The sequence below is a fragment of the Mandrillus leucophaeus genome, unplaced genomic scaffold, assembly GCF_000951045.1.
Source record: "Mandrillus leucophaeus isolate KB7577 unplaced genomic scaffold, Mleu.le_1.0 Scaffold2218, whole genome shotgun sequence".
Classification (NCBI taxonomy): domain Eukaryota; kingdom Metazoa; phylum Chordata; class Mammalia; order Primates; family Cercopithecidae; genus Mandrillus; species Mandrillus leucophaeus.
The window spans coordinates 77,738-105,289 of record NW_012102275.1 but is presented as its reverse complement, the minus strand read 5'-3'; the positions used below and the strand labels follow the sequence as shown (position 1 = coordinate 105,289).

General features: G+C 38.7%; 1 protein-coding gene across 4 annotated transcripts in view; it reads right to left on the bottom strand.

Moving 5' to 3' along the window:
- Positions 1–27,552, bottom strand: part of MKX (mohawk homeobox) — a 75,211-nt gene that overhangs the window by 30,057 nt on the left and 17,602 nt on the right. Inside the window, exon 5 of one of the 4 annotated variants that reach the window (XM_011981228.1) lies at positions 16,869–17,031. The exons of the other annotated variants lie outside the window; for them this stretch is intronic. Coding sequence (XP_011836618.1) covers positions 16,979–17,031 — 53 coding nt within the window. The 3' untranslated portion in view covers positions 16,869–16,978. Of the gene's footprint in view, positions 1–16,868; positions 17,032–27,552 lie in introns of those variants that run through there. 4 annotated transcript variants of the gene reach the window in all.

The window sequence follows — 27,552 nt, the reverse complement described above, 5'->3', positions numbered from 1 at the left end:
ATATAAAAAGAAGTTTACAGAGTTATTTTGTGTGTGTGTGCGTATATATATACACACACACAAAAAGAAGGAATATGTTTTCAAATGTACATGTATATTATATATATACACACACACAGAAAGAATATGTTTTCAAATGTACATGTATATTTTATTTATATATACACACACACAAACACACACAAAAAAAGAAGGAAAATGTTTTCAAATGTGCTTTTCTTTAAGGTCAGTAAACGAATCCACAGCCCATCTGGAGACTAGAATGTCCTCCTCCTACTAATCTCCAGGAGAGAATACATTAAGACCTCATTAACTTTCAATGCAAAACTGATCTCCACTCCTTCCACAAAGGGCAAATTCCTCCTATTCAAAGTTAGCTGTAGAACTGAATCCAGGAAAATGAGGGAGTACGAAACTCTCTTCTGAAGCCAGGCACGGACAAAGCCAGAAGCATCTCCCAAAGCCACTGATAGGCCAGGAAGCCAAGGGAAAAGGCGGCTGCTGCTGGAAAAACAACTTTCCCAGCTGGATGCGAGGTCCTAAGAGAGAGAGCTGTCTAAATAGGAAGGTTAGTGGTGTTAGGAAACACACGGACATACCAATGACCACACATATTACTTTTCAAGCTAGATGCCTGCATGGGAGGTGCAGGGCGGGGGCAGTTGACATGTAACTAAAACCCTTGAAGGAGTGAAGCCACTTGCTGGGTGGTTTCTTATAAAGGAAAAGCAAATTTGCAAATTTTATCAGATTGGACCAGGACACAAAACTATGCACAGAAACTAGTTATGGAAGCTCATTTTTCAAAAGGAATACAAACATCTTACATACCGAAGTTATTATACATTCAATCAAGGCTATCAGGCGGCAGTGTTGTGTCTAAGGGTGAAAGAAGAACCACTGTCCTATCTCTAGACATGCAGTTCATTCTCGACCAAATTTAACGCAAGAGAAGGAAAGAGAAAGAAATTTAATGCAGGATCGCAGATCAGAATTAGTTTGCAGAAGACTTACAGCTGAGTCAAACTTACATGGCCTTCTCAGTGTTAACCAAAGTGGATCGGTGGGCGGGGGTGAGGAAAGTTTTTCACAACCAAAAATCTCGAAAAATCTGCTATATTTTCTGGTTTCATTTTTCCCAGAACTGAAACACCACAAAATAACAACATGCCAGTGCACTCACTTCCAGCTCAGTCAGGAAGTGCCGAGGTACATAAACATTTTTTATTTCACTTTTTTACAAGAAGGTGACCAACATTTTCTTAGGCTTCCAAAAAGCTTCAGGTTTGGAATACATTTTGGTTAAATGTCAGCAAAGGAATTTGCTCATCGTTCAAAAAACACTTTTCCTTTCCAGCCTTGGAGTATATGTAGAAAATGGAATTACAAAAAGGCGCAGGACCACAAAGGGAAGTTCAGTTTTATAATTCCTAAAAGAGTGCTGTAGAAAAGCATTCTCTGTAGGAGGAAATGGGAATAACAAGGAACTCTTATATAGCACATTTACTAAGTGCTTTCTCCATCGTTATCATATTGGAACCTTGAAACAACCCTGGGAGGTAGGTATTTGTATTGCCTTCTTCATTTTATAGAGATGAATGTAAATCAGAGAAGTTAAATGTTTCACCTAATGTTTTTCAGTGAGTGGCAGAGAGAAAAATTGGAACCCAGATCCTCCAAGTCTAAAACCATAATCTGAGCAGGCATTGATTGAAACCCAAAGGCCAGCAACTTACATAACACCACTAAGGTCAATGGAAATATAATTCAATGTAATAAGCTAGAGAAAGACATCTATGGCAAAAAAAAAAAAAAAAAAAAAAAATCAAAGAGGTGGTAAAATCATCACTCTTTGCAAATATGATTGTATTGCTAGAAAACATAGAAAAATCAACTAAAAGACTTCCAAGCTGGCAGGGCTTGGTGGCTCACAACTGTAATCCCAAAACTTTGGGAGGCTGCAGCGGGTGGATCACTTGAGGTCAGGAGTTCATTACCAGCCTGGCCAACATGGTGAAACTCCATCTCTACTAAAAAATACAAAAATTATTCAGGCATGGTGGCATGCACCTGTAATCCCAACTACTCGGGAGGCTGAGGCAGGAGAATCACTTGAACCCAGGAGACGGAGGTTTCAGTGAGCTGACATCACACCACTGCTCTCCACCCTGGGTGACAGAGCAAGACTGTGTATCCAAAAAAAAAAAAAAGACTACCAAAATGATAAGCAAATTTATGAGGATAGTAAAATACAAGAAAACACAGAAAAATAAACTAAAAGACTACCAAAATGATAAACAAATTTATGATGGTAGCAGAATACAATATTAATATACAGAAATGTGAAAATGTGATGGAAGAAAGGACCCACTTATAACAATAAAACAGATAAAATGCATAGGGATCATTTTATAAGAAATGTTCAAGGCCAATTTAGAACATCTTAAAACACTATTAAAAGTGACACAAGAATACATGAACAGACATACCAAGTGTTTGGATAAGAGGATTCTACATCCTAGAAATATTGATTTTTCTATAATTACTTTGTAAATGTAACACAATTTCATTAAAAATAACAGAAGGATTTTTTAAATAGACAAGTTGTCCCTAAAGTTAATATGCAAAAATAAGCAAGACTGGTTAGAAAAACTATGAAAAAAGAACAATGAGAAAGAATAAGCACAACCAGACATTAAACATATTCTAAAACCTCCATAATTAAAACTGCATAGGACAGAAACATGAGTAAAAAGAAAAATTAATAGAAGAGAATAGAAAGACAAGACCAACTCAATTTAAAAGACGATATTTCCAATTAGGGAGGACACGAAAGATTGGCCAATAAAGGGTGTTAGAATAACTGGGTGACTGTGTGGAAAAAAATAAAGTTGGACATTTTTGTCACACCATATTATACTATACCTCAAACTAAGATATTCCAAATTGATGAAAGATGTGAAGTGAAAATTGATACCATAGAAATCCTCGAAGAAAACTTACAATACTCCCTTTAAAGTTTTAAAATGAGGAAGTTCTCGCTATCACTTAAATTCTAGAAGCTATAAAAAATAATCAGTGTAATGACATTTCAAAATGGCTACATAAGGAAAAAAATCTTCATTAAAATAAATATATACAATGATATATAACTAACTTGGGCAAAATATTTGTTAATGAATATTAAAGGCTCATCTCCCTCCATAAAGAGCTGTTCAGATTAATAAAACATTATCCATGAGAGTCCTTATCAAAAGCAGTATGAATATGTGTGCACAGGAAAATGGAATTATGAACGACCCTTAAACATATAGAGATGCTCAGACTCATTGTTCACCAATCAGATGGATAAAATAATTAATGAGTTTCATGACACTGCATCTAGAGGCTGTAAGGAAACAAGGATTCTCATCCTTAGAGTGCAAACTGATTCCGAACCTACAGAGAGCGATTTGGAATTGGGATTGAATGCTACGCGGCTGTAAGAAAAAGAATGTGAATACTCTCCATGTGCTATTATGGAAACATCTCTAGCATACATTATTAAATTTAAAATCTCAAAGTAAAGGGATATATACCTGTTTTTTTGTTTGTTTTGTACAGAGTGAATCTCACTCTGTCACCCAAGCTGGAGTGCAGTGGCACGGTCATACCTCACTGCAGACTCAAACTTCTGGGGCTCAAGTGATCCTACTGCCTCAGCCTCCCAAGTAGCTGGGACTACAGATGTGCATCACCATGCCTGGCTGATTTTTAAATTTTTTGTAGCGACAAAGTCTCACTATGGTGCCCAGGCTGGTCTTAAACTCATGGCCCCAAGCAATCCTATCACCTCAGCCTCCCACAGTGCTGAGAATACAAGTGTAAGCCACCATGTCCAGCCATATGCTACCTTTTTTAAAAATGTAAAACAAAGTAATTTTTTTATTGTTAGTATCTCGACACAGTATAAACTGTGGCTATCACTATTGTTTTTTCTGGCTATGGGATAAATACACTAGTCATCATAGTCCAAATCAAAGACAGATAATTCTAGCCCATTAGCAGCCTGTATGATCTGAAATTGCTCTGATGAAGGCTTTCTTTAAAAAATTGTGGTAAAATATACATAACATAAAATGTATCATTTTAACCATTTTTAACTCTGCAGTTCTGTGGCATTAAGTACATTCACATGGTTGGGCAACCATCACCACTATCCATCTCCAGAAATGTTTTCACCTTCCAGACTGAAACTTGATATTCATGAAACCATCACTCCTCATTCCTCCCTCCCCCAGCCCTGGGTGACCACCATTTTTTTTCTGTCTCTATAAATTTGACTATTCTGGGTACCTCATACAAGTGGAACCATACAGTATTTGTCATTCTGTGACAGACTTATTTCACTCAGCACAATGTCTTGAAAGTATATCTATGTTGGAGCGTCAGAATTTCCTTCCTCTGGCCGGGCGCGGTGGCTCACGCTTGTAATCCCGGCACTTTGGGAGGCCGAGGCGGGTGGATCACGACGTCAGGAGATCGAGACCATCCTGGCTAACAAGGTGAAACCCCGTCTCTACTAAAAATACAAAAAATTAGCCGGGCGTGGTGGCGGGCGCCTGTAGTCCCAGCTACTCGGGAGGCTGAGGCAGGAGAGTGGCGTGAACCGGGGAGGCGGAGCTTGCAGTAAGCCAAGATCGCGCCACAGCACTCCAGCCTAGGCGATAGAGCGAGACTCCGCCTCAAAAACAAACAAACAAACAAACAAACAAACAAACAAACAGAATTTCCTTCCTGTTTAAGCCACATTTTGTTTGTCCATTCTTCTGTCGATGGACAATTGGGCTGCTTCCACCTTTTGATTGTTACAAATAACGCTGCTACAAACATGGGTATATAAATATTTGTTTCAGTCCCTGCTTTTAACTCTTTCTGGTATGTACACAGAAGGTGCATTGCTGGATCATATGACAACTCTAATTTTAATTTTTTGAAGAAACACCATACTGTTTTCCATAGCTGTACCATTTATAATCCCAGCAGTGCACAAGGATCCTGATTTTTCCCCATCCTTGCCAACCCTTGTTAATTTCTCTCTCTCTGTGTGTGTGTGTGTGTGTGTGTGTGTGTGTGTGTTTTAACAATAGCCATCCTAGTGGGTGTGAGGTGGTATATCATTGTAGTTTTCATTTGCATTTCTCTAATGATTGGTAATGCTAAGCATCTTTTCATGTGCTTATTAACTATTTGTATATCTTCTTTGGAAACATCTCTAGTCAAGCCCTTTGCTCATTTTAATTGAGGTGTTTGGATTTTTGGTGTTGAGTTGAATAGCCTACCTTTTATATAAAACAGGGGAAAAGAAGAAACTATATTTATACTTGCTCTTAAATCCATACAGAATCTCTGTAAGAACACAATAAAAGTTAAATATTTTAAAGATGTACTTAGATGAGATCTCTCTGTCCCATGCTGTATGCACGCTGTATTTTCGTGTAGCATTTTGCACACTTCCTTGTTCTCTGCTCGTCTACCACAAAGTACCGTTTGTCCTGGTCACTGCATCAGCCCCAACTCACAGCAGAAAGGATTCTCAATGATTATTTGTTAAGAGATTAATGAACTGATGGGGAGATATTAATTTAATACTTTAGCATACAGCATGTTATTAGGATGCTAAACTGTCAGATGACAAAAAAGCAGTCCCTTTGGAAAACAAAACGATGTGCCCCAGGGGATTAAAAAAGTGGGCGTCAGGCCTGCATTATGACTTTCATAGGCTCTAGTACTTGTGTTTTGGTGCGCCCTTTCCTACATAAAAAAAATTTTAAATGATATTTTACAAATGCATTGGTATATAGGTGCATATAATCCAGGCTTATGATGTATTCATTATTATTATATTCATTTTTTGTTTGATTAAAAAATTGAAATTGAAACATTTTCGTGGACCGTAGGCACCATGCTACTGTGCCTAACTTGGAAAGTTGGCCTTGGGTAAGGTAACCCAGGAAAAAGTAGTGGATGTGGGTATCTCTGAAAGAAATCAGGTCTGTAATGCCCAAGGTCGTGGTCTTGGGTAATTAGGGGGCAACATGAGGATGTGGGAACCCAGCACGGCTGTGGAAAGGAGAGGTATTAATAAAAGCAACACAAAAATTCAGCCGCTTCCAGGTTTGCCGCCCTGCATCCACATCGCTGCATCCTCTCTGACAGTTACTGGCGGCAGCACTTAGCATCCACTGGCACTAAGAATGGGTTAATTCTGCAAAGCTAACTTAGTAAGTTTTGAATTTCAAAGAAAAATGAAAATAAAATAGAACTTTCCTTCCACCCAAACTGAAATGTTCATCTAGCTAATCCATTTGTGTTTTTAAGGGCATTTTATTTTTTAAAAAGCATATTTTTCTAGATGGAAGCTTATATCCTCTAAACAAGAATGCTTCTGTTTGAAAGTACAGTGACTTACGTCATATACGTGCAGATGAAATTAAACAGGTCTCTGCATCATTCTATTAGAAATGAACAGGTTAAACCAAAGCCAACTTTGTATCCTTAAAATAATGGGAGAGTGGGAGATGGTAACCTTTATACATTTTCTAAATAACGTTCTTCTACATTTTGTTCCTAAAGAAGGAAACTATTACCTCTCTTAGTTGATTTAATTAAAAAAGAAAAAAAAAAACCTAAGAAATCCTTCCAAGCAGAGAATATTGAAATATTTAACAGCCAGTATGGCATTCACATCAAACAATCACAAGAGATGCTGGCTGTAGAGAACTCAGAGCGACCACTGGTGCATCCTGGCAAGTATCTCACCCCTTGTAAAAAGTACTTTACTTCTCACTTCACTTTTTTTCCCTGGTTTAGCTCACTGACCATGACAAAGCCTTCTCCCGTATACCTGAGCCCACATAAATTAATAATGGTTTATTGTGCACCATTAATTTATTTGCTCATTTATTCATCTATACATTTTCTATTTCTTTAACACATCAAAAAATCAACTATAGGCCAGGTGTGGTGCCTCACGCCTGTAATCCTAGCACTTTGGAAGGCCGAGGTGGGCAGATCACAAGGTCAGGAGGTCGAGACCATTCTGACCAACATGGTGAAACCCCATCTCTTTTAAAATAAAAAAATTAGCTGGCCATGGTGGCATGCACCTGTAGTCCCAGCTACTTGGGAGGCTGAGGCAAGAGAATCACTTGAACCCAGGAGGCAAAGGTTGCAGGGAGCCAGGATCATGCCACTGCACTCCAGCCTGGGTGACAGAGGGAGACTTCGTCTCAAAAAATAATAAAAAAAAATCGACTATATGCCAGATAATATGTCGGGTACCAGGGATGAATGAGACAGAATCTACACAGTTGGAACTCCACGTCTGCATCTGCAGATTCAACCAACAGTGAATTGAAAAATATTTGGAAAAAAATAAACAATAAAAAATAGTAATACCAGTCGGGTACAGTGGCTCACACCTGTAATCCCAGCACTTTGGGCGGCTGAGGCAGGTGAATCACCTGAGGTCAGGAGTTCGAGACCAGCCTGGCCAATATGGCGAAATCCCGTCTCTACTAAAAATACAAAAAATTAGGCAGTTATGATGGTGGGCACCTGTAATCCTAGCTACTTGGAGGCTGAGGCAGGAGAATCACTTGAACCCAGGAGGCGGAGGTTGCAGTGAGCCGAGATCATGCCACTGCACTCCAGCCTGGGTGACAAAGCGAGACTCTGTCTCAAAAGAAAAAAGTAAATAAATAAATAAATAAAAAACAATACAACAAAAAAACACAAATAAAAAATACAGTTTACAATACAAAAAATATAAATTAAAAATAGCAACTATTTCCATAGCATTTCCATTGTATTAGGTACTATAACTGATCTAGAGATGATTTAAAGGATACAGGGGGATGTGTGCAGATCACATGCAAATACTATGACATTTCACATAAGAGACTTGAGCATCTGTGGATTTTGGTATTGGTGGCAGAAGCAGGGTAAGTTCCTGGAACCAAGCCTCCCAAGATACGGAGGGATTATTGTACTGTAGGGTAGTCGACATTTAATGAGGGGAACAAACCAGTTCTTTGCACTGATTTCTGGTAGGACTGGTAACAATAACAAAACATGGGTGAGCTGATCTGAGGATGTGGCTCTGTTCCCCATGCGTGAGTGACCAGGAAGACAGCAGGGATTCCTGAAGATGAAGATTCTGTGCCCCTCTGGAGTGGGATTAAAGGGATACCAGCCAGTTTTAAGCCAAATGAAACTCTGACTTCCCTCTCAATGCCTCTTCTTTGAGTTGGAATAAAAGCCCTTTCCATAAATTTCCTCCCACCACCACCATTTGGCAAGCCCCATGACTCTAAGGCAGCGCTGTCAATAGAATTATAATGTGAGCTACATGCAAACCATGTAAGTAATTTAACATTTTCTAGTAGATGCACTTACAGTAGAAAGAAAAAGGTGAAAGTATTTTTAATAAAATATTTTATTTAACCCAATATATACAAAATAGTATCATTTTAACATGTAATTAGTATAGAAATTATCAATGAGATATTTTCCATGCTTTCTTTTCTCATATATTTAAATGTATCTCAATTTGGACTAGTCATATTTCACGTGGTGGGTTGCCTCATGTGGTTATTGGCTACCATATCGAACAGCACAATTCTAAGGGCTCTCTAGGCAGAATGAACAAGTGAGCCACTCTGTGGGCTGTTCCTTAAACCTCATAGTGACATAGTGAATTCTGAGGATGCCTCAGAAGTACAGAGATATCAGAGTTTCCTATAGAATTCCTGTGGAAGCAGAGATTCCTAGAATTGTCCTGCAATGAAAAAGTTGAAGATGAGCTAGGGCTTGATTTGTGGCCATGTACTTTGCTTCCTATTCTTGATCTCTGGTTTAAAGGAAGTTCCTCTTCTGGTTTCATTACTGACTGGTCACAAAGACAGGATTCCTCCTCTCACCAGCTTATCTTTAGTTTCTGCATTAGCATGAGAAGGACACACTCCCCGATGTCCTCCAATAGATCAATCAGAGAGTACGCTAAAGCCTAAGGCTCACAGAAGGGACTCCTCCTCTGGGGGCAGCATGGGCAGGGCCAATTCCCAATTTGAGAATTTCTACATTTTCCACACAACTTCAGAATTAGCAATGGGTCTAATTCCATTTCTGGTCTATCTCTAACTCCATACTTCTGCTAGTTTTTTATTTTTTATTTTGATTGATTGATTGATTGAGATAAAGTCTTGCTCTGCCACCGAGGCTGGAGTGCAGTGGTACAATCTTGGCTCACTGCAACTTCCACCTCCTGGGTTCAAATGATTCTTGTGCCTCAGCCTCCAAGTAGCTGGGACTAGAGGATGAGTCACTACACCCGGCTAATTTTTGTATTTTTAGTAGAGACAGGGTTTCACCATGTTGGCCAGACTGGTCTCAAACTCCTGACCTCAAGTGATCTGCCTGCCTTAGCCTCCCAAAGTGCTGGATTACAGCCGTAAGCCACTGTGCTCAGCCAGTTTTTGTTTTTAAACATTTGTGCTTACCAATTATATTTATAAGTCATATCATTGGACTGGCAAGAGTTTCCTTTAGAAACGTGTTCAACCTTAGACTAATCATGTCATTACTTTTCAAGTAAGATGATAATAATTATTTTGTACTATCCAATCACAGGTATGAACAAAACTAGATGTGCTAGAATACTCAGACAACAGTGCTTTAAAGTCACAGACCATCAACAAGAAGAGAAGCTTTATCACTGGGAAAAGAATGCATCACTCAAAATAACATAGCTTCAAACTTGAATCAAATTAAAAATATACTAATATTTTAAAACACTTCTTTCCTAAAAGCACGATCTACTTTTAAAATACCATTTTATGCCATTGTCCATTCTTATTTCATAATTGTCACTTTTTTAATTTTTATTTTTCCTTCCTTTCCTTCTTTCCTTCCTTCCTTCCTTCCTTCCTTCCTTCCTTCCTTCCTTCCTTCCTTCCTTTCTTTCTCTTTCTCTTTCTCTCTCTCTCTCTCTCCTTCCTTCCTTCCTTCCTTCCATCCTTCCTTCTCTCTCTGTCTCTCTCTTTCTCTCCTTCCTCCCTTCCTTCTTTCTTTCCTTCTTTTCTTTCTTTTTATTTTCTTTTTTTTCTGGGTCTTGCTTTATTGTCCAGACTGCAGTGGCACAGTCATAGCTCACTACAGCCTCGAATTCCTGGGCTTAAGGGACCCTCCTGCCTCAGCCCCTCCCCAGTAGCCGAAACTACAGGCGCCCACCACCATGCTCAGCTAATTTTTAAAACTTTTTTTTTATAGAGATGGGGTCTCGGTATGTTGCCCAGGCTGGTCTTGAACTCCTAGCCTCAAGCAATCCTCCTGCTCTTGGGTGCTGGGATTACAGGCATGAACAACTGTGTCCATCCTTCACTTTTTCTTATAAAATAGGTATCATTTTCCATAAAGGACAAGAAGCAGGTAGACGATAAGCAGGAACCAAGGTAGATTTTTGCTGGATCAACTGACCTGTTTTCTTTTTTCCTAGAAGCTTCCATACTACTCCCTGCTTCTAGACTGGCCAGGTGAAGGGGACAGGCAGGACCATAAGCATGGGATCCCGTGGTGCCCCACACCAGCTGTCCTGGCTTGGATACAGCTCTGGGGTGGTCAAAAGAGCGCTCTGTCCCTAATCATCAACTCTGCTCCAAAGAGGAACCTGAATAAAGCTCTAAACTCACAGATCCAAGGAAACCAGTCACTCCCATTGCTGTCTTCGAATGGGATTCTAAAGCCAGGGGGGTGATGTTTTAGGGTATCCTCAATATCTGAGCATGGAACAGAGTTTGGGAGTTGAAGCTAGAGAGACCTGGGTTACACTACAGGTAAAGAACATGGGATTTTGAGGCAACTGGGGATTAGGAGGTAACAGAAAGGGGTGGGAGGGGGAAGAGTAGAGCCAGTGAGGTGCTGTGAAGCTGGAGAGCCTGGGAGATGAAGCAGGCAGGGAAGAGTCCCATGTTGGGGTGGCCAAAGGGCACTAAAGAATGAAGACAAGTAGTGCTCTGTAGGAAATCATATAAACTGCTGTGCCCAGGCACAGTGGCTCAGGCCTGTAATCCCAGCACTTTGGGAGGTTGAGAGGGGAGGATTGCTTGAGGCCAGGAGTTTGAGACCAAACACAGCAAGACCCCGTCTCTACAAATAAAAAGTTAGCAAGGTGCAGTGGTGAAGGCCTCTGGTCCTAGCTACTGGAGAAGCTGAGGTGGGAGGATAGCTTGAGCCCAAGAGCTCAAGGTGGCAGTGAGCCGTGATCTTGCCATTGCACTGCGGCCTGGGTGACAGAGCAAGGCTCTGTCTCTTAAAAAAAGCAATAATAAAGTCATACGAATTGCTGTGATAGAAGGTCCTCCTTCACTCCCTCTGAATTTTCCTTCAAGTGTACCACGTGCACAGGCTTTCTGAGACTGGGGATCTTCTGGCATTTGAGGAAGGGAGTACATTTCACATCTGAATCCACGCGATGCGGAACAGGGAGCACATATGTGCAATGGCAACATGACTCATGTACCACCAAATGTACCATATGCTTAGAAGACAGAGCCCTTGGGCATCTCTAGAAGTCTTCAGAAGTGTCCGACCTTCCATAGTGTGCAATCAAGTATCTATGGGATTGCTATTTAGATGGAAAGGATCAGAGATACCCTTGTTGCCATCTGGGCTACACAACAGTGTCTGTGTGTTTATGGGGGTTTAAGGGGGTGGATGTGCATTTTTCTGAAGAAGGATCCAAAGTTTTTACCCAATTTTTAAAGCAGTCCATGTACAAAAGGAAGTTAAGAGTCACTGCTTTAGAGAGTTCTATTCTGTAAATGATTTTTTTTTTTTTTTATTTTGAGTTGACTTAACCAGGATGGAAAACACAGTAAAATCGAGTGGAAAGAACCCGAACCAGGAGCTTAGAGACTTAAATTTTCTTTCTGGCTCTGCCATTAAGTAGCTGTGCAAGAGTTGATCACTCCCTCCCACCCTGCGTGAAAGCAGGAATAATTATCCTTATTTTTACCTCATAGAGTTATAATGAGGATCAAATAAAATAACAGATGTTCAGGTACTTTCTACAGTACACAGTGCAACACAACATAAGATATTATTAGATCTAATCTGGCATTAGGTTTGCTAATCTAATACCAGAATAGTAAGTACAAAAATGACCTTAGTAAAAATATTTTTACTATTCAACCGTGGATATTATCCCCTCTTCTTGCCATAATAAACAATGGTGCTCTGCTTTAGATGATATTTTCATCATATATCCAACATTTGGAGTTTCACTGTGTTCTGGCCTCACTTTACAACTTCTATTTTGTGACTTTTCTTACCTCTCGCCTGCTCCTCCGCAGGCGAATACAGCAAATTTGTGCAAATACAAAAAAAAAAAAAAAAAAAAGAGGCTTTGCTTGCTTTTTCTCTGCATGGCAACAGGCATGACATTTGATCTGACACAGGGATTAAGTCATTCATGAGTAGAGCCCAAAGGGAGGAACAGCTCCAAAAAAACAACCAGGCTCACTGGTACTACAACATCCAGAAATTCGTAGTCGCTTCTGCTACAGTTATAATTTGCAGTCTGTCTGGCACTGAGAAATCTAACTGCAGTCTCTGTGGTTTAAATAAAATGTATGTAGAGCAGCTTGGAGCCATGTTTTAAAATGTTCCATGTTATTTTAGCTCAAGGACAAGCTTTTAAAAATTAAAAAAACCTTTGGCCTTAATGATGGATTAAAAGTGAAAGTTGTTTTAAAGGAATGTCATTGAGTCCCACTGTTGGAGAAAGCACTTGACTTTTTAAAAATTAATTATTCTCTTAAAGTAACAATCCTCATTAATATAGGATGATCAAAAACAGAGTATGCACTTCCTCATCAAGACAACATTTTTGTGGTTTTCAAACTATGGTAGTCACAGTTCGCCCACTTAGTATTATATTTTCCAGTGATTTCAGTTATATTTTACAACCAGGATGTAATATTTTAGTAGCCGTTACTGCTGACACAATGACAGACTCAACCAAAGGAAGTTGATATTGCTGGTTAACATTAAATGTAAGAAACACTCAGTATCTGAGAACGTAAACTTATGAAACAGAAGTGGACTTATGCTGCACATATAACAAAACGATTTATGGCAAGATTAGTTTAAAACACCAAGTGTCTGGGCTGTCCTTAAACCTTGATTAGACGTAAACCTTTTGTTTTTGAAATGTATCTATTCTGAAAATCAAGGCGCAACTTTATTTTCTGTGGATTTACAGAGTGATGTGAAGTAAAGGGTGTAAGTCAAATTTACAGGCAGGGGCAGTGACTGAGGGCCTGGACCCCAGACCCCAGGCAGGGTCTCTCTTCCTTTCCTGCCTTCGGCATCCTGAGACCACTCAGATCCTTAGGCCGTAAGAAAGAATTAGACTGCAGTCCTGTTTTCTTAACAGACTTGCTGTCCCTTTCAAAGAAGTAGCTCTCCCTATTAATAAGGAGCCTGTAACCCTTGTTCCATGCAATTGCTGTACTTTCCTTTATCATAGTTTTGGCCTCAATGGCCCTCAGGAGATTTGCTGCAGGCAGATGCTTGCTTTGCCCTGGACAATCTGTTATGTTCCTGGAGTCCCTTTCCTCTCTGCAGAGATATTCAATGTCCCCTCCTGGGATTCTAAGACCAAAATGCCACTGACCTGTGCTACAGAGAAGGCTCAGTCCTAATGGCATTCTCTCCAGTCTCAAATGCTCACAGTGGCACTCTGGGAGAAAGGATCTGAAGTAAGACGAAGGAAGGATGAAATAAATTCTAGACTGAAGGCTGTTACTGAAGATGAGGGTGCTATGCGGCTGATCCTAATCTTCTAGAATGAGGAAAGGATTAGGGTGGCCCGGAGAAGGCAAGGAGTCTCCCTGCAAACTCTCTCACACAGTTAATCCCCTCAGAGATTTAGAAATTCTGCTTTCAAAATTCCCTGTGGGAAATGAGGATAATAAGGTACCTACTTCGTGTGGTATTATGAGGATTGAGTAAGAAAATACATGTAGGGTGCTTAGTGCAGTGCCTGGCACAGGGATCCCCAGCTATTTTGTCATTATTATGCCCTGGTATAAGCTATTTTGATGGTGCTGTTTTCATACTTCACTGACATCAGCTGCCTGAGATGAGGACCTGTCGTTATCGATTGACAGATGGAAAAGCACTTACTCCGGAAGACTGAAGGGCAGACAGAGGACCTATGGGATGGGCTGGGGACTGGGCATAGCATAAAGACATAGGTTGCTCTGGGCATAGTGGGGAAAAAAGGTAGAGGAAGACTTATAACAGCGGGTAGAAGGATCTGTCAAAAATAAACTGCCATCTTTTCCCAGGATTGGGAAAAAGTAAAAGATAGTGCTGAAGAAGGTTTTAGAGTCAAACAGATATGAGTTCAAATCACGGTTCTGCAACATCTCAGCTTACATGAGCTTACATGCTATTTAAGTCTGTTCCCTCGTCCTTAAAATAAGGACAATAATATATACATCATACGCTTATTGTAAAGACTAACTAAAATAATACCTGCAAGTGTAGCACATAGCACAATGCCAGGCACATAGGAAGTGCTTGATAAATAGCAGCCATTATTATGTGTCATAAACATTCATCATGCCATGGGGAATAATCTAGCCAGATACCTTAGAAGCACATTATCAGGCTACTGGGAGGCTGAGATGGGAGGATCACCTGAGCCCCAGGAGGTTGAGGCTGCAGTGAGTCATGATCATGCCACTGCACTTCAGCCTGGGTGACGGAGTGAGACTCTGCTCCCGGCTCCACAAAAAAAAAAAAAAAAAAGCACATGTCAATTGCCTGATGCTGGCCTGCATGTGAAAATGCCTACTTCATGTTATGAGATAAAATACAAATAACCTTAAGGAAAGCAAGATTGACTGAATGGATAAAGAGAACACGTGTTTTCTGTGCTCATGTGTAAATAATTATGTAAATTTCAACTAACTTATTTAGACAGAATTTGATTACTCCATTTATAGATTAGCCATACCAAAAGCATTTGAAGCAGTACATTTTTTATACTTTATAATTATAAGCTCACACTCATCATAATGTTAATTGTTTAAACATTTGTGGTTGTACGGGCAAAACCTTACCCAAATCCCGCTGCCGCATGATCTATGCTGGGGTAGAAGAATTTTGCCCTCATGACTTTTCAACCTGGTATTACATCTGTTAATATGTTACATTCCATGTTAAAAGGAACTATACAGATGTAATTAAGATGATCAATCAGTTGACCTTAAATAGGAAGATTATCTGGATGGGCTTGATGTAATTACATGAACTCTTAAATGCAGAGCTTTTTCCTGGGGGAATGCAGGGGGAGAAGTTAGAGAAATTCAAGCCTGAGAAAGACTCAACATGCGGGTGTTGGTTTGAAAGTGCCAGGAGGCCACAGGGAAGGGAGCTGGGCAGCCTCTAGAAATTGAGAGGCAAGGAAATGTGGATCTCAGTCCCATAACCACAAGAAAATGAGCTGTGCCATTGGCCGGGATAAGCTTGTACATGGGTTCTTTCTTAGAGCCCAGAATGACTGACACCTTGATGTCATCCTGGTGAGACCCTGAGCAGAGAACCCAGCTATGCCATGCCAGACTTCCGACCTCCAGAACTGTGGGCTTATAAGTGGGTGCTGTTTTGAACTACAAAATTTGTGATGATTTGTTATGCGGCAAGAGAAAACTAATACATATGCATAAAAACTGTTCTCTGATTTAAAATTCTAGTCATCAGTTTTCAACCTGACATTGTTAACGAATTCAGAAACCACATACTGCACTCCTGACTGTTGCATGCAAGCTGTCTGTTCCTGGCCATGTAGGTGCCATGATCTCAGGCCGGACGTCCGGCACTTCTTTTGCCCTTCTTAGTTGCAGAGGCTTCACTTAATATGTTCGTAGAATATGTGTGTGGAGATGACGCTGCCCATCACCATCTCCAACAGGATATACAGAAACATTGGAAAAGAAAACCCTTCAAATTCCCATATTCCCCGGGAAAGCCTGGTGGAGGAGTATGCTGCAATTGTTTGCTAGAAATTAGGTCTGGACATTTGCTGTTTATGATTTTTGCCCAGTGGCGAGATCAACTAGTGATAACATGTAAAACTCGAGCTCATCGGAGTGATTTTAGCACCTTAAAGGATGAACCAGAGAACTAGCTCTATAATTCAGGGAAAGACCCGTGCAGCATAACAGGGACTGCCTAACACAATGATGATAAGTGCCCTGCAAGCAAAGAACTCTAGAAATGTTAGTTACTCCACTGAAAGCTTGCTGCTCTTGGAAAGATCTTGGGAACAGTGGCTTATTTTAAATTCGTTACTATGTAAGCATCACAGTTTCCTCCTGCTGACAGATGAACAATCAAACTTATTCCTGAAGGAAGAAAGAAAACTCATAGAAAAATAGTGTATGGTCAGTTCACCACTGCTCAGGGACGTAGAAGTGTGGTGAAATACTCAGTCAGCTCATTCACAGTCGAACAAACCAAGGAAGAATCTAATGCTCTGAGCAAAGACAACGCACTGTATTATTATCAAGAAGAAGAAGAAATAATAACGAAGGTATTAGGGGAAAGCAAAACTATATTGACATTTTCACAATAAGCCAAATATGCAAATTTAAATATGTACTTTATTGAAATGTTTTCCAAATATGATAATCTTTTCCCTGCCATGGTTTTGTTTTATTTTGATGTATAATTTTAGTCAATAATAGCCAATTATAGTCAATAATATTTAGTCAATTTGTAGCACTAGCTGAAAATTATTAAAATAACCCAAGTACAAAAGGGTAAAAAAACAATATGAAGCATATGATATTTAACGCTCCATTAATTGATAATTTTGCTTGAAGGAACTATTGGCAAGAAGGAGTGAAATTCTTAGCTCCTTGTTTTACTTTAAAAAATCCCAGCAGTCCGCACTCAAACAAAACACCAAGTTTTCCACTGGAAGGACAAAAATAAAAGTCGGGTCTAGCGTGCTACATGCTTCATGACACAGTAAAACAGTATCCACCTGGACTCCAGTCACGTTTCAAAAGTACAGTAGAGATTAGGTGCACAGCTGCCAAATAATAATACACCATGTTATAATTATGGCATTTTTTATTTAACTAAATTATAGTTATCTCTTTATTCCAGCACCATAGTTGAGGAAGTCTTGACCTATCACAACGCATCATGTTTATGTACATGAAACCTACCAGGAATGTTGCAACAGTTCCCACTGCTCCATTGTGTGCACAGTTACTCTGTATTTATTATTCATTGATATTCAGAATCTATGCTTAATTTTGAATGTGTGCAAATTCTCCATAAAACCTCTCGGAAGTAAGGAAAACATCTTTTACCATAAAATCATTAGCTAAAAGTCTATGTTATGGAATTACCCTTTAAGAGGGGGTACTGAATAAGCTTTATTAATTTCTCCCTTGAAATCTCATTAAATTGCAAAATATAAATTTGAAAACAAATACATGCTTAATGGGGCTCAAAAACAATAAAAGTTACCATTGCCAAGTCAGAAAAGTTGAGAAATTCATGGAAAGGAAAATACATATGGCATCAAGTTGGTGGGGAAATCCAAACAGGGAACCACAACTCAAAACAGGTGGAGGGCAAGACCGTGGAGAGTGTGAGCTGCCTCTCCCAAAAGGGCACACAGTTCCAAGTGCACAGTTCACAGAGAATAAGTGGCCTACCAGGGGAATCAAGAAGGTTATCAGATACGAGACAGCTGTCAGAAGAGCTAGGGCATACCTCTTCCTCCTCTCTGAGTCCACAGAGAGCTTTCCGGGTCATCTAACCCCAGGATAAAGCTGCTACAAATACTCTTTAAATAGGTTAGGGGACCTGTCTAAGGGAGTTCCTAGAAAAGGCTTTAAGGCCATTAAGAGGTACAGAGTAGAGATTCTAGTAACTTCTGATCTCTACAGGGATCATAGCTGCTATGACAAATGAGTGATAAGATAAAAAAGATGTTCTTGGAGAATAAAAATAAGATACCCAACTTAAAAGAAAAACTGCAGTAGAAAAGTTGATTTATAGGGCCAGGCATGCTGGCTCCCATCTGTCAATCTCAGAACTTTGGAAGGCCAAGGTAGCAGGACTGCTTGAGGCCATGAGTTTCAGAGCAGCCTGGGTAACATAGTAAGATTCCCATCTCAACAAAAAAATTTAAAAATTAGCGGGGCATGGTGGCACATGCCTGTAATCCCAGCTACTCTGGAGGCCCAAGATAGGAGGATCGTTTGAGCCCAGGAGTTTGAGGCTGATGTGGGCTATGATTGTGCCACTGCACTCCAGCCTGGGCAACAGAAGGAGATCCTGTCTCAAAAAAAAAAAAAAAAAAATTAGAGAGAGAGAGAAAGAAAAAAAAAAGTTGATTAAAGAATGAATGGGGGAAAAGTTAAAGACCAAATTATTAATAATAATCTGGAAGATAAAGCAGAAACTGTTCAGAAAATGTAGAAAGATGAGAAATGTAAGAGGAAAAGTAAAGAACCAAGGAATCTCAGGCTAAGATCCTTTCACAGGTGAATTATTTTAAACTTTCAAGGCATCAGGAAGAGCTAATCCTTACTTTATTTAAAATTTCCTAGAGTAGAAAAAGATAAAATATGTTCCAGCTCATTCCATAAGCCTAGCATAACTTTAATACTAAAACTGTGCAAGGAGACCATTAGGAAAAAAAAAAAAAGAAAACTAAAGATAAATCTCAGTTAAGAATTTCAATGCAAAATTATTAAATAATATGCTAATAAATGGAATCCAGAAATATATTAAAAGAATATTATATTGATATGGAATAAAAATTTTCCCAAGAATTCAAGGATGATTAAGCATTAGGAAATGTACTACTGTAAATAACTTAGATGAAAAGAGGACAACTAGATGACAATCTTAAAAACTATATAAATAGCAGTTTGTCGTAAATGCAATGACCTATTCAGTTAAGTGTATGGTTAGGGAGATATCTTATTAAATAATCTAGGAATGGAAAGAGAAAGCCTTAACTCAATAAAGTGATTACACAAGAAAACTTCTGCAAACATTATACTCAATGGTAAAATATAAGACAAATTCTCATTAATGTGTGTTATTACTGCTGTGAGTCAATGACGTTTTGTAGGACCTGGCCAACATGATACAATAAATGGAGGGAGGAAGGAAGGGAAAGAAAAAGAGAGTAAATACACAAAACTTACTATTTGAAGATGAGATACTTGTGTACTTGAACAATGGAACTAGACATAAGAAAAATATACAAAATGCAACAGCTTTCCTGTATATCAATTATAACTATTATTGAAAATAACTAATCTGCAATAGAAACAATAAGAACAATAAATAAAAAAACAGAAATTAACCTAATGAGAAATATGCCAACCCTATATAAAGAAAACTATAAAAACTAACGACTGTGATAAAAGATGACCAGAATAAATGGAGAAATCTGCCATGCCCTCAGTGGGAAGACTTGATATAAATATCATGGACAAAAATATTCCCCAAACTAACATATAGAGTCAATGAAATCCCAAATTAACTTCTAACAAGATTTTTAAAAATAGAATTATCAAACTTATTCTAAAATTCTACTAGAAAAATAAATTCAAGGACCTAGATGAGAATATTTTGAAAAAAAAAAAAAAAAACACTGAAAGTAGACATACCCTGTCATACATCAAAATGGGCAATAAAACTACAGTCACGAAAATGGTATGCTATTCTATTCACAATAGCAAACACATGGAACCAACCCAAATGCCCATCAATGATAGACTGGATAAAGGAAATGTGATACATATACACTATGGAATACTATGCAGCCATAAAAGCAATGTGATCATGTCCTTTGCAGGGTGTTGGATGGAGCTGGAAACCATTAGCCTTGGCAAACTAATGCAGGAACAGAAAACCAAACACAGCATGTTCTCTTTTATAAGTGGGAGCTGAATAATGAGAACATGTGGACACAGGGAGGGTAACAACACACACTAGGGCTTGTCGTGGGGGGTCCAGGGCTAGGGAGAGCATCAGAAAAAATAGCTAAACCATGTTGGGCTTAATACCTAAGTAAGGGGTTGACAGGTGCAGCAAACCACCACGGCACACGTTTACCTACGTAACAAATTTACACATCCTGCACATGTGTCCCAGAACTTAAAAAGGAAATAAAATGTTATGCTATTAATATATGTTATAGTTGGATAGAATACAATAGAGTCCAGAAATAGGTATACATATAAAGGAAGTCAGTATATAATAAGGGTAGCATTTCAAATCAATGAGGAAAGGTAGAAGTATTCAGTAAAATGTGTTGGGACAATTGGCTGTTCATTTGGTGGGGAAAAAAGTAGTCTGATCATGATCTCATATAATTTACAAAAATAAATTGTAGGTAGATTATAAGTATATAATATGTACTTAAAATAAAAATGTCAGAAAATATACTTCTGATAAAAATTATCAGAAAAAGCAAAACACAGCATACTTCTATAATCTTGGGAGAGATCTCCTAAAAATGACACATGACATAAGGCAAACATTGCCAGATTTAAACACGTGACATCTACCCTCTTGGCCTCCTACCCCATGCTCAGGGCCCGACACCCCCGCTGGGCAGATTCCTTTATCTGCCACCAGGGAGGTTTACTGGTGCCATGCTCCCCAATGCTCCTTTGCAATGTCCCTGTCTTGTGGCTCAGAGCCCAAGTTCTGTTCTAATAGAGACATTGTGATATGCATTTAGCTATGACTTTCTATAAACTGTGGGCTTCCTTGTCTCCCTATGCATTGCACAGAATTGCACTCTGTCAGAGGTGTAAGGTACTTATGGATTATCTTGTCATACATCTTCGTTTTAGAGCTAAAGGGACAAAAGCCGTGATTAATAAAGGGATTTGCCTTAGAACACATACCCAGTTGCTAACAGATCTGGCCAACACACAGAGCTGCTGATTTCTGAGGCACTGCTCTCTGCTCTATCCACATTAGAGCTTCCTGTGGTCTCATCTACAGGTGGAAAATTTCATGTAGGTAAGGAGGCTGGCTGGAGAGAAAACTGGGGCCCTGCAAAGTCATTTTCCAAATCACAAGTTGATGCAGCAAGAACTTTACTATAATCAAAATATACATTCGATGTGTATTGCTTCAACCCAGCCTCTGCCTAGACCTTTATGCTGTCATTTTTATGAAAGCAGCTGAGAGAAAAGGTGAGGTCAAACATAGCACAGACGGGTCATATGCCTCTACAGTTCTCCTCTGAGCTTCCTATGAGCATTTCACCGAGTCTGTGTGTGTTAGGGGGTGGGGATTAGAATGGAATTTAAGGGTTGGTAATATGTCGTGAAATCATAAAGTTGAGCTTTTTTATATTTTCCTAATGAGAGGAAAGTTATTGTAACTATAAACTAAATTTTACTGCTTCAATCATAGTAACCATGAAATAGTCCTCGAACACCTTTCAAGATAGTTGAGAATTACTATTCCAGATGATTTATGTTTATACTTTTCCAAGCACATTTTAAGAAAAATATATACATACAAAATCTTCTGAAAGAAAAAAGTACACAGTTGAAAGAAAAAAGTACACAGTTAGATAAGCCAGAGTCCCCATGGGTTGCCGCATAAATATGAATTGGTGCCATATTTCTAAAAAGGTCTAAAATAAATGAACCCAGGAGACACCATCAAAACTAAAACAAGACCAGTTGCACTAGTGACAAGGTTATGAAGAAACTCTTGACCCATCTGGATAGATTTAGCACTCAGAAGAGAATTCTAGGAGAAGAAAATATAGCAAGATTAGATGCAACCAAAACAATGATAAGAAAAAATGGAAAACAATCATATCACTCAATCTTGGCTGCAAATTAGCAAAGGGTGTGTGGATTCCAACAGCAGCCACAATATTGCAACCATCCAGTTTCCTGCTAGGCTCAGGCATCACAGCAAAGACACTTGGCACCAAATAGCTTCTGGCTAGGAATTTTACATTTAGAAATGTAAGCCCCAGTAACATTTAAGGAATTCTCTCCCTTGCCAGATAGCCATCCTCTTGCTCTGAAGCCATGTGACATACCACTTTGCCTTTTTGTGCATCTGTTGTCTACATCAGTGTAGAAACTGGGAGGAGAGACTCTGAATTTTGGCCCTTAGCAAAAGGGTACATTTTAGTATCATGACAGTCTTGGCAGAACAGGGCATTCTTACTTGAAATGTCTCTGCCATACTGGGAGATTTGTTCACCATCACCTGAGACTGGCTCGGCTGAAGGGACTATCAGTTCTTAATACACAGGCAACTATGTGAAAACTTAAGAAGCAAGCTGCTTCTTGGAAATATCACTTTATGAATGGTTGTCTCTGACCACCTTTCAGCATTTTAAAAGGTTTCATTATCGTTTGAGTTCTGCTTTTCCATTTTAATTTTGTATTACTAAAATATTCCTCTCTAAATCACATTGTAAAAAAGTTCTCTTTATTTAAGTGAAAACTGATCAAAATTTTCATTTAAAACAAACACAGCACACACAAAAAAACAAAATTGTGTGTTTTTGGACCAAAAGTGATCAAAAAATGAACACAAAGTGACCAAAAATTGAACACAGTGTGTAAAAGATGTATGTCTTCATCACTGTATTAAAGACACTCAAAAGTACTGAAGTCAGTGGGCAAGGGGCAGTTTTTACCCCTATCTGCAGTCCAGCAATTCTGAAAGACATGAAAAAAGTGCTTAAGAGAATCATGGCCCATTGCTAAGGTGCTACCCAAATCCATGAGCCTGTGAAATCTAAACTTCAATTTTGCTTTTTTTGGTTGCCTGACCTGAGCAAATGCTAAAAGTGAATTTCACCCTGTAGCACCTCCTACTGGGCTTGGAAAAAGTTACTGACTCACTTTGGGGAAGACTCCAAACTGTTGAAAGTAGAGTGGTGTTGCTGCTTGAAACTGAGACTAATCTATCTCCCCAAAACCACTTTCCAACTGGGTTGTTATCCCTCAAATTGTTTCTGGCCACTTCCTGGTAATAACTTCAATGTCTCCAGTGTTATGTACAAGGCGGAGGGGAGATGCCACTGATGGTCTTCAAAAGCGACCTTGTTTTTCCAACTATGTTCAATTTCTATTACTGCTACTACTACTACTACTACTACACACACACACACACACACACTCATACACATACACACCGCAGAAACCTTTGGCCACCAGTATTAATGGTGTGGGATCTTCTGCAAACCATTTCTATTTCCCATAATAACCAAAGATGATCCCTAGGTACTGTATCACTATTACAACCCACAATTTATAATATCAACTTGTGTAAAAACCTTTCCACTCTAGCTATTACAACAGAGAAATTTTTAGAAAGGCATACACAGCTACTCCAAGTTCTCAAAAGTTCAACACTAATGATTTAAGTATTTTGTAAGTAAAAGTCGTTTAAGTGCCTGAAGCTGCCAAAAATTGTTAGACTTACTACACAAAGGATCAGGATCACATCTCCAAGCAACAGAGCAACTCATGGCCAAAAGTGAACATTTTCAGGGCCTTGTATAGAGGCCAAAGCCATTTCCTAACCTGAAAAATATGGGATTGATCTGGAAGATCCTTTAAAAGCTGATTGCTGGATTTACAAAAATCCCTGACTATTTACCTGTTTAGTGCAATGAAACAGAGAAATTGGGTAACAGAAGCTGTCAAAGAGGAAACAGAGAAAAAGTTCATTACGCAGCTGTTATTTAAACACACCACCCTTCATTTAAACTGAAAACTGAGAAAAATATTCAAATTTTGTGAAGGAAATTGGGCAAAGTGAACACATTTATTATTATATTTTTTCACTTCCTCAAAACTCACAATTATAAATGATATCATTTATAATGGAAAACAAGAGATCAGTCTTCCAAAATTAAAAGTACCAAAACTCTGGACTGGAAGAAAGCACATATTTACCCTGTGTAAAAATTCTGTTACATCAACAAGACAAATCTTAACCCAGAAAAATACCTTCTTAATTTTAGAAACAAAATAGGGAGACAGAAGGGAAAAAACTAACTGCAACTAACAACAAAAAAAAAAAAAAAAAAAAAGAAGAAGAAGAAGAAGGGAGAAAAGAAACCACCTCTATATTCATTGGGCTATATTCATTAAATAGAATGTCTTGTTGTTTTCACAGACAGTAAAAACTTTTTGAAATTCTTTTTACTCTTAGGCCACAGAAGCATCAATGGATCTTATTTGGTCTCGTCAGTGTATAAAGCGTTTACAAACCTAACTAAATATAGAATTAATGGTAGTTAAGCATTTATATTCCTTATATATAGGAGAAGAAAAAAAAAGGACCCCTTTATGCCAGCTTTGAGTTTGGCTTGATTTTTTATGACTTATTTAGAAGCCCTAGGGAATGAGAAAGTCTCTTAATGGAAATACTGACACAGTCTTAAATATAGTGACATGAACAAGGACTTCTATGAAGCTGCCCCAGGATGTGACTGACCACTGAAGCAAGTCTGAAATGCACTGAGTATCAGAAAGTCAAATATGATCGATTTGCTGATAAATATCAGTAGAACGGTAATGCCAAAATACAGAGAATGGCTTTGCAAGATCAAAATTTCAGGTTGGTGACTTGTTCTTAACAGGAAAATATCAAAAATGTACGGGATCTTTGCTCCTGCACATGGACGAGAGAGAAAGTGTAAAATCTCTGTATGGACTTTCTCCTAGTCTCATATGCAGCTAAAAATAGTCATTCTTAAAAAGTCACAACTTTGACTTAGGGTTCTTGTCAACCCTGACAGTAAAGGTGGCAGTAGGGTTTAAATGAGTGGATTTAGATCTGTGCTTTATTTCTTAAGTCTCACCTCCAAGGCTATGTATGGTACTAGGTAAACAATAAATCCCACTACTTAGTGAAGTCAAATTTGTAAAAGCTCCATTTGTTTCTATTTGTCTGTCGGCTGTGCTTTTTATTCTTTGGTGGATTTTCTTTAAACTAGCTAATTTTTTCCATTTTTCATCCTTGCATCTCTCTGGAAGTTACTCTTTTACTTGAAAATCGATTTAGTTTCATTTTATTCTTTCTATGTTTTTCTTTTGACTCTCTTAAACATTTCATTGTTTTCAGCTTCATTGTTTAACTCTTTTGTTTTTACTTTACGTTTCTCTTCTTTTTAAAACTTTTTAAAAACCAATTCAAACTTATTCAGGACCCTTCCTCTTGTTCTGTTCACAAACACAGATCAACATATACTTAAGTAAATTTAAATGTTTTTTATGATTTAAGGTGCAGACATACTAAATCATCAAAACATGAATTCATTCACTTGAGAAACATTTATAGAGTAAATACGTGAAAGACACGGTAGTAAGCGCTAGGGGAATTATAAAAATTAATACAACACCATTTCAGGGCCTCCAGGAACTCTTAATACACACAAGGCAGTGAGAGCCAGTACCAAAGGAAAGAGATAGGATGCGGCTGCATTTCAGAAAACAATCTGCCCATATTCAGCCGAATATGAAATCAGCGTTGCTATCTTTTTTAGGTACCACAATGTAAAATGACAAAAATGTCAGAAGCTAACACAACCCTAAAATATCTGTACAGTTTCTAGGCTAAACTGCCTCATACTTTCGATTTGTTTGTAAGCCATATAGTAGGAAAGTACGAGTCTCAGCATCTATCTACATGTAGGATTTTTCAGGCTCTCATGTGACACCAAATAACAAAGAAAAGGGAATGGAAAGCCACCCCTGAAGGAGCCAGCACACAGCTCATGTTGCCAATATTTCTTCTTTTTTTCTCTTCTTGTCTGCCATTAATCTCTCAGTTCTTCACAATGGGTGAAACCCTGGTACAATTGCACTTGGATTTTTGCAAGTGAAGCCGGAAAGAAATGATTTTCAAACATCAAATTAATTTGAACTTCAGAAAGAATCCACGTCAATGTGTTTTGCTTCTACCATGACTCATAAACGTTTACTAAGAATCTATGGTATTCCGAATAGTGCTTAAGTTTTTATAATTCTATAGTAAGCCCATGCATATTCAAAGGGTCAGCATTTGTATAAATCTCATTTTAAAAGATTCTGCTTAGAAATAAGTAATTAGAAAAGTTCCCTTTTAAAAAGGCTGTCAGGAAGACAAGGCTCGTTATTCAAAGGAGTGAGGGGCAAGTTTCCGATTGTGATTAACCCTGAGGTTACCAACTTGAAAGGGTGGAACAGAATATAAGGAATACAAGGAAGAGGAAGTTTAGAGAATAGAAAGATTATTAAAGTACCTCTCCAAAGCTGTGCTGAATAGTGTAAGTTTAGAAGAGAAGAACATTCTCTATTTTTTAAATTGGTCCTTAAATTTCTGCTATCTGGAAATTGGACTTATGTGAAATACCTCATTCCCAGATGGCCTTTGTTAGGTAAGGTACAAGACAAGGAATTGGACAACCTTTCAAGTATCCTTTAAATGTCACTCGCTGGACTGTTGATAGAGGCTTTTATTATTCTCTGCTGGAGTACATCAACAGTCATTTGCATGCCAGGAAAAGAATGTCTGGAATAATCCAAAAAGGCAAAGCTTAATTCTTTCACTAAAACCAAGAAAGTGACAGCAGAGAAAGGGAAATAAAATAAGAAAATAAGTGTCCGAGGTAGACTTACTGGTAACAAAAGCCCAAAAGAGAAACCGTGCATGTGCACCGAGGCACTCGACGCAGGGCCCTTAACACAGATGGCTCTTGATGCCGCCGTAAGACTTTTTTAAAGCTACCCCCCAAAACAAAAGCTGAAATGAATGAAACAGATATTGTCGGGGGAATATTCACTGCTCAAAAAGATCTGCCAAGGCATCTTTTTAAACCTTTCTTCTGGATCATTTAAATATGGTTTCATGGATAGAGTGGCCAGCACCAAACACAGGCCTCCAGTGAGTCTAAGCCAGAGCCTTCATGGAGTGGCTCTTAATTACCATTTTTGCATGTGGAATGAGTGCACATAGGAGCAGCACCTCATATACCAATGGATTCTGTCCCAGAAGGGTCCTTGTTACATTGGTTGTTTAGAACGGAGAGTACATTTCTCCGAAGAAACTATGCCATAAATTAAGCTTGAAGCCCAGGCAGATCCAATGGTTTATTGAACTCATGAGCATATCTAGATTTTACTACTGATATCAGCTTAAATTCTGAAGTACACAGTGTGCAGGAAGAGAGAGAAAAAGAAAAAAGAACACTTTCTCCCCTGAGGGTCATTATGAGCCAAGAAAAAAGGTTTGGAGATGGCAGTTGGACTTGTTATCCTCCCAAACTTTCTACGTCCTTGTTCCTCTTTCCCCAGTAACCAAAATGCCTTGTTCTCTCGTTTCGTTCCACGTCTCCAACTGCAGCAGGACATCCAAATGGATCCTACCTCCCAAAGTGTCCCATGCACCAATAAATGACTTCTTTTTTCTCTCAAT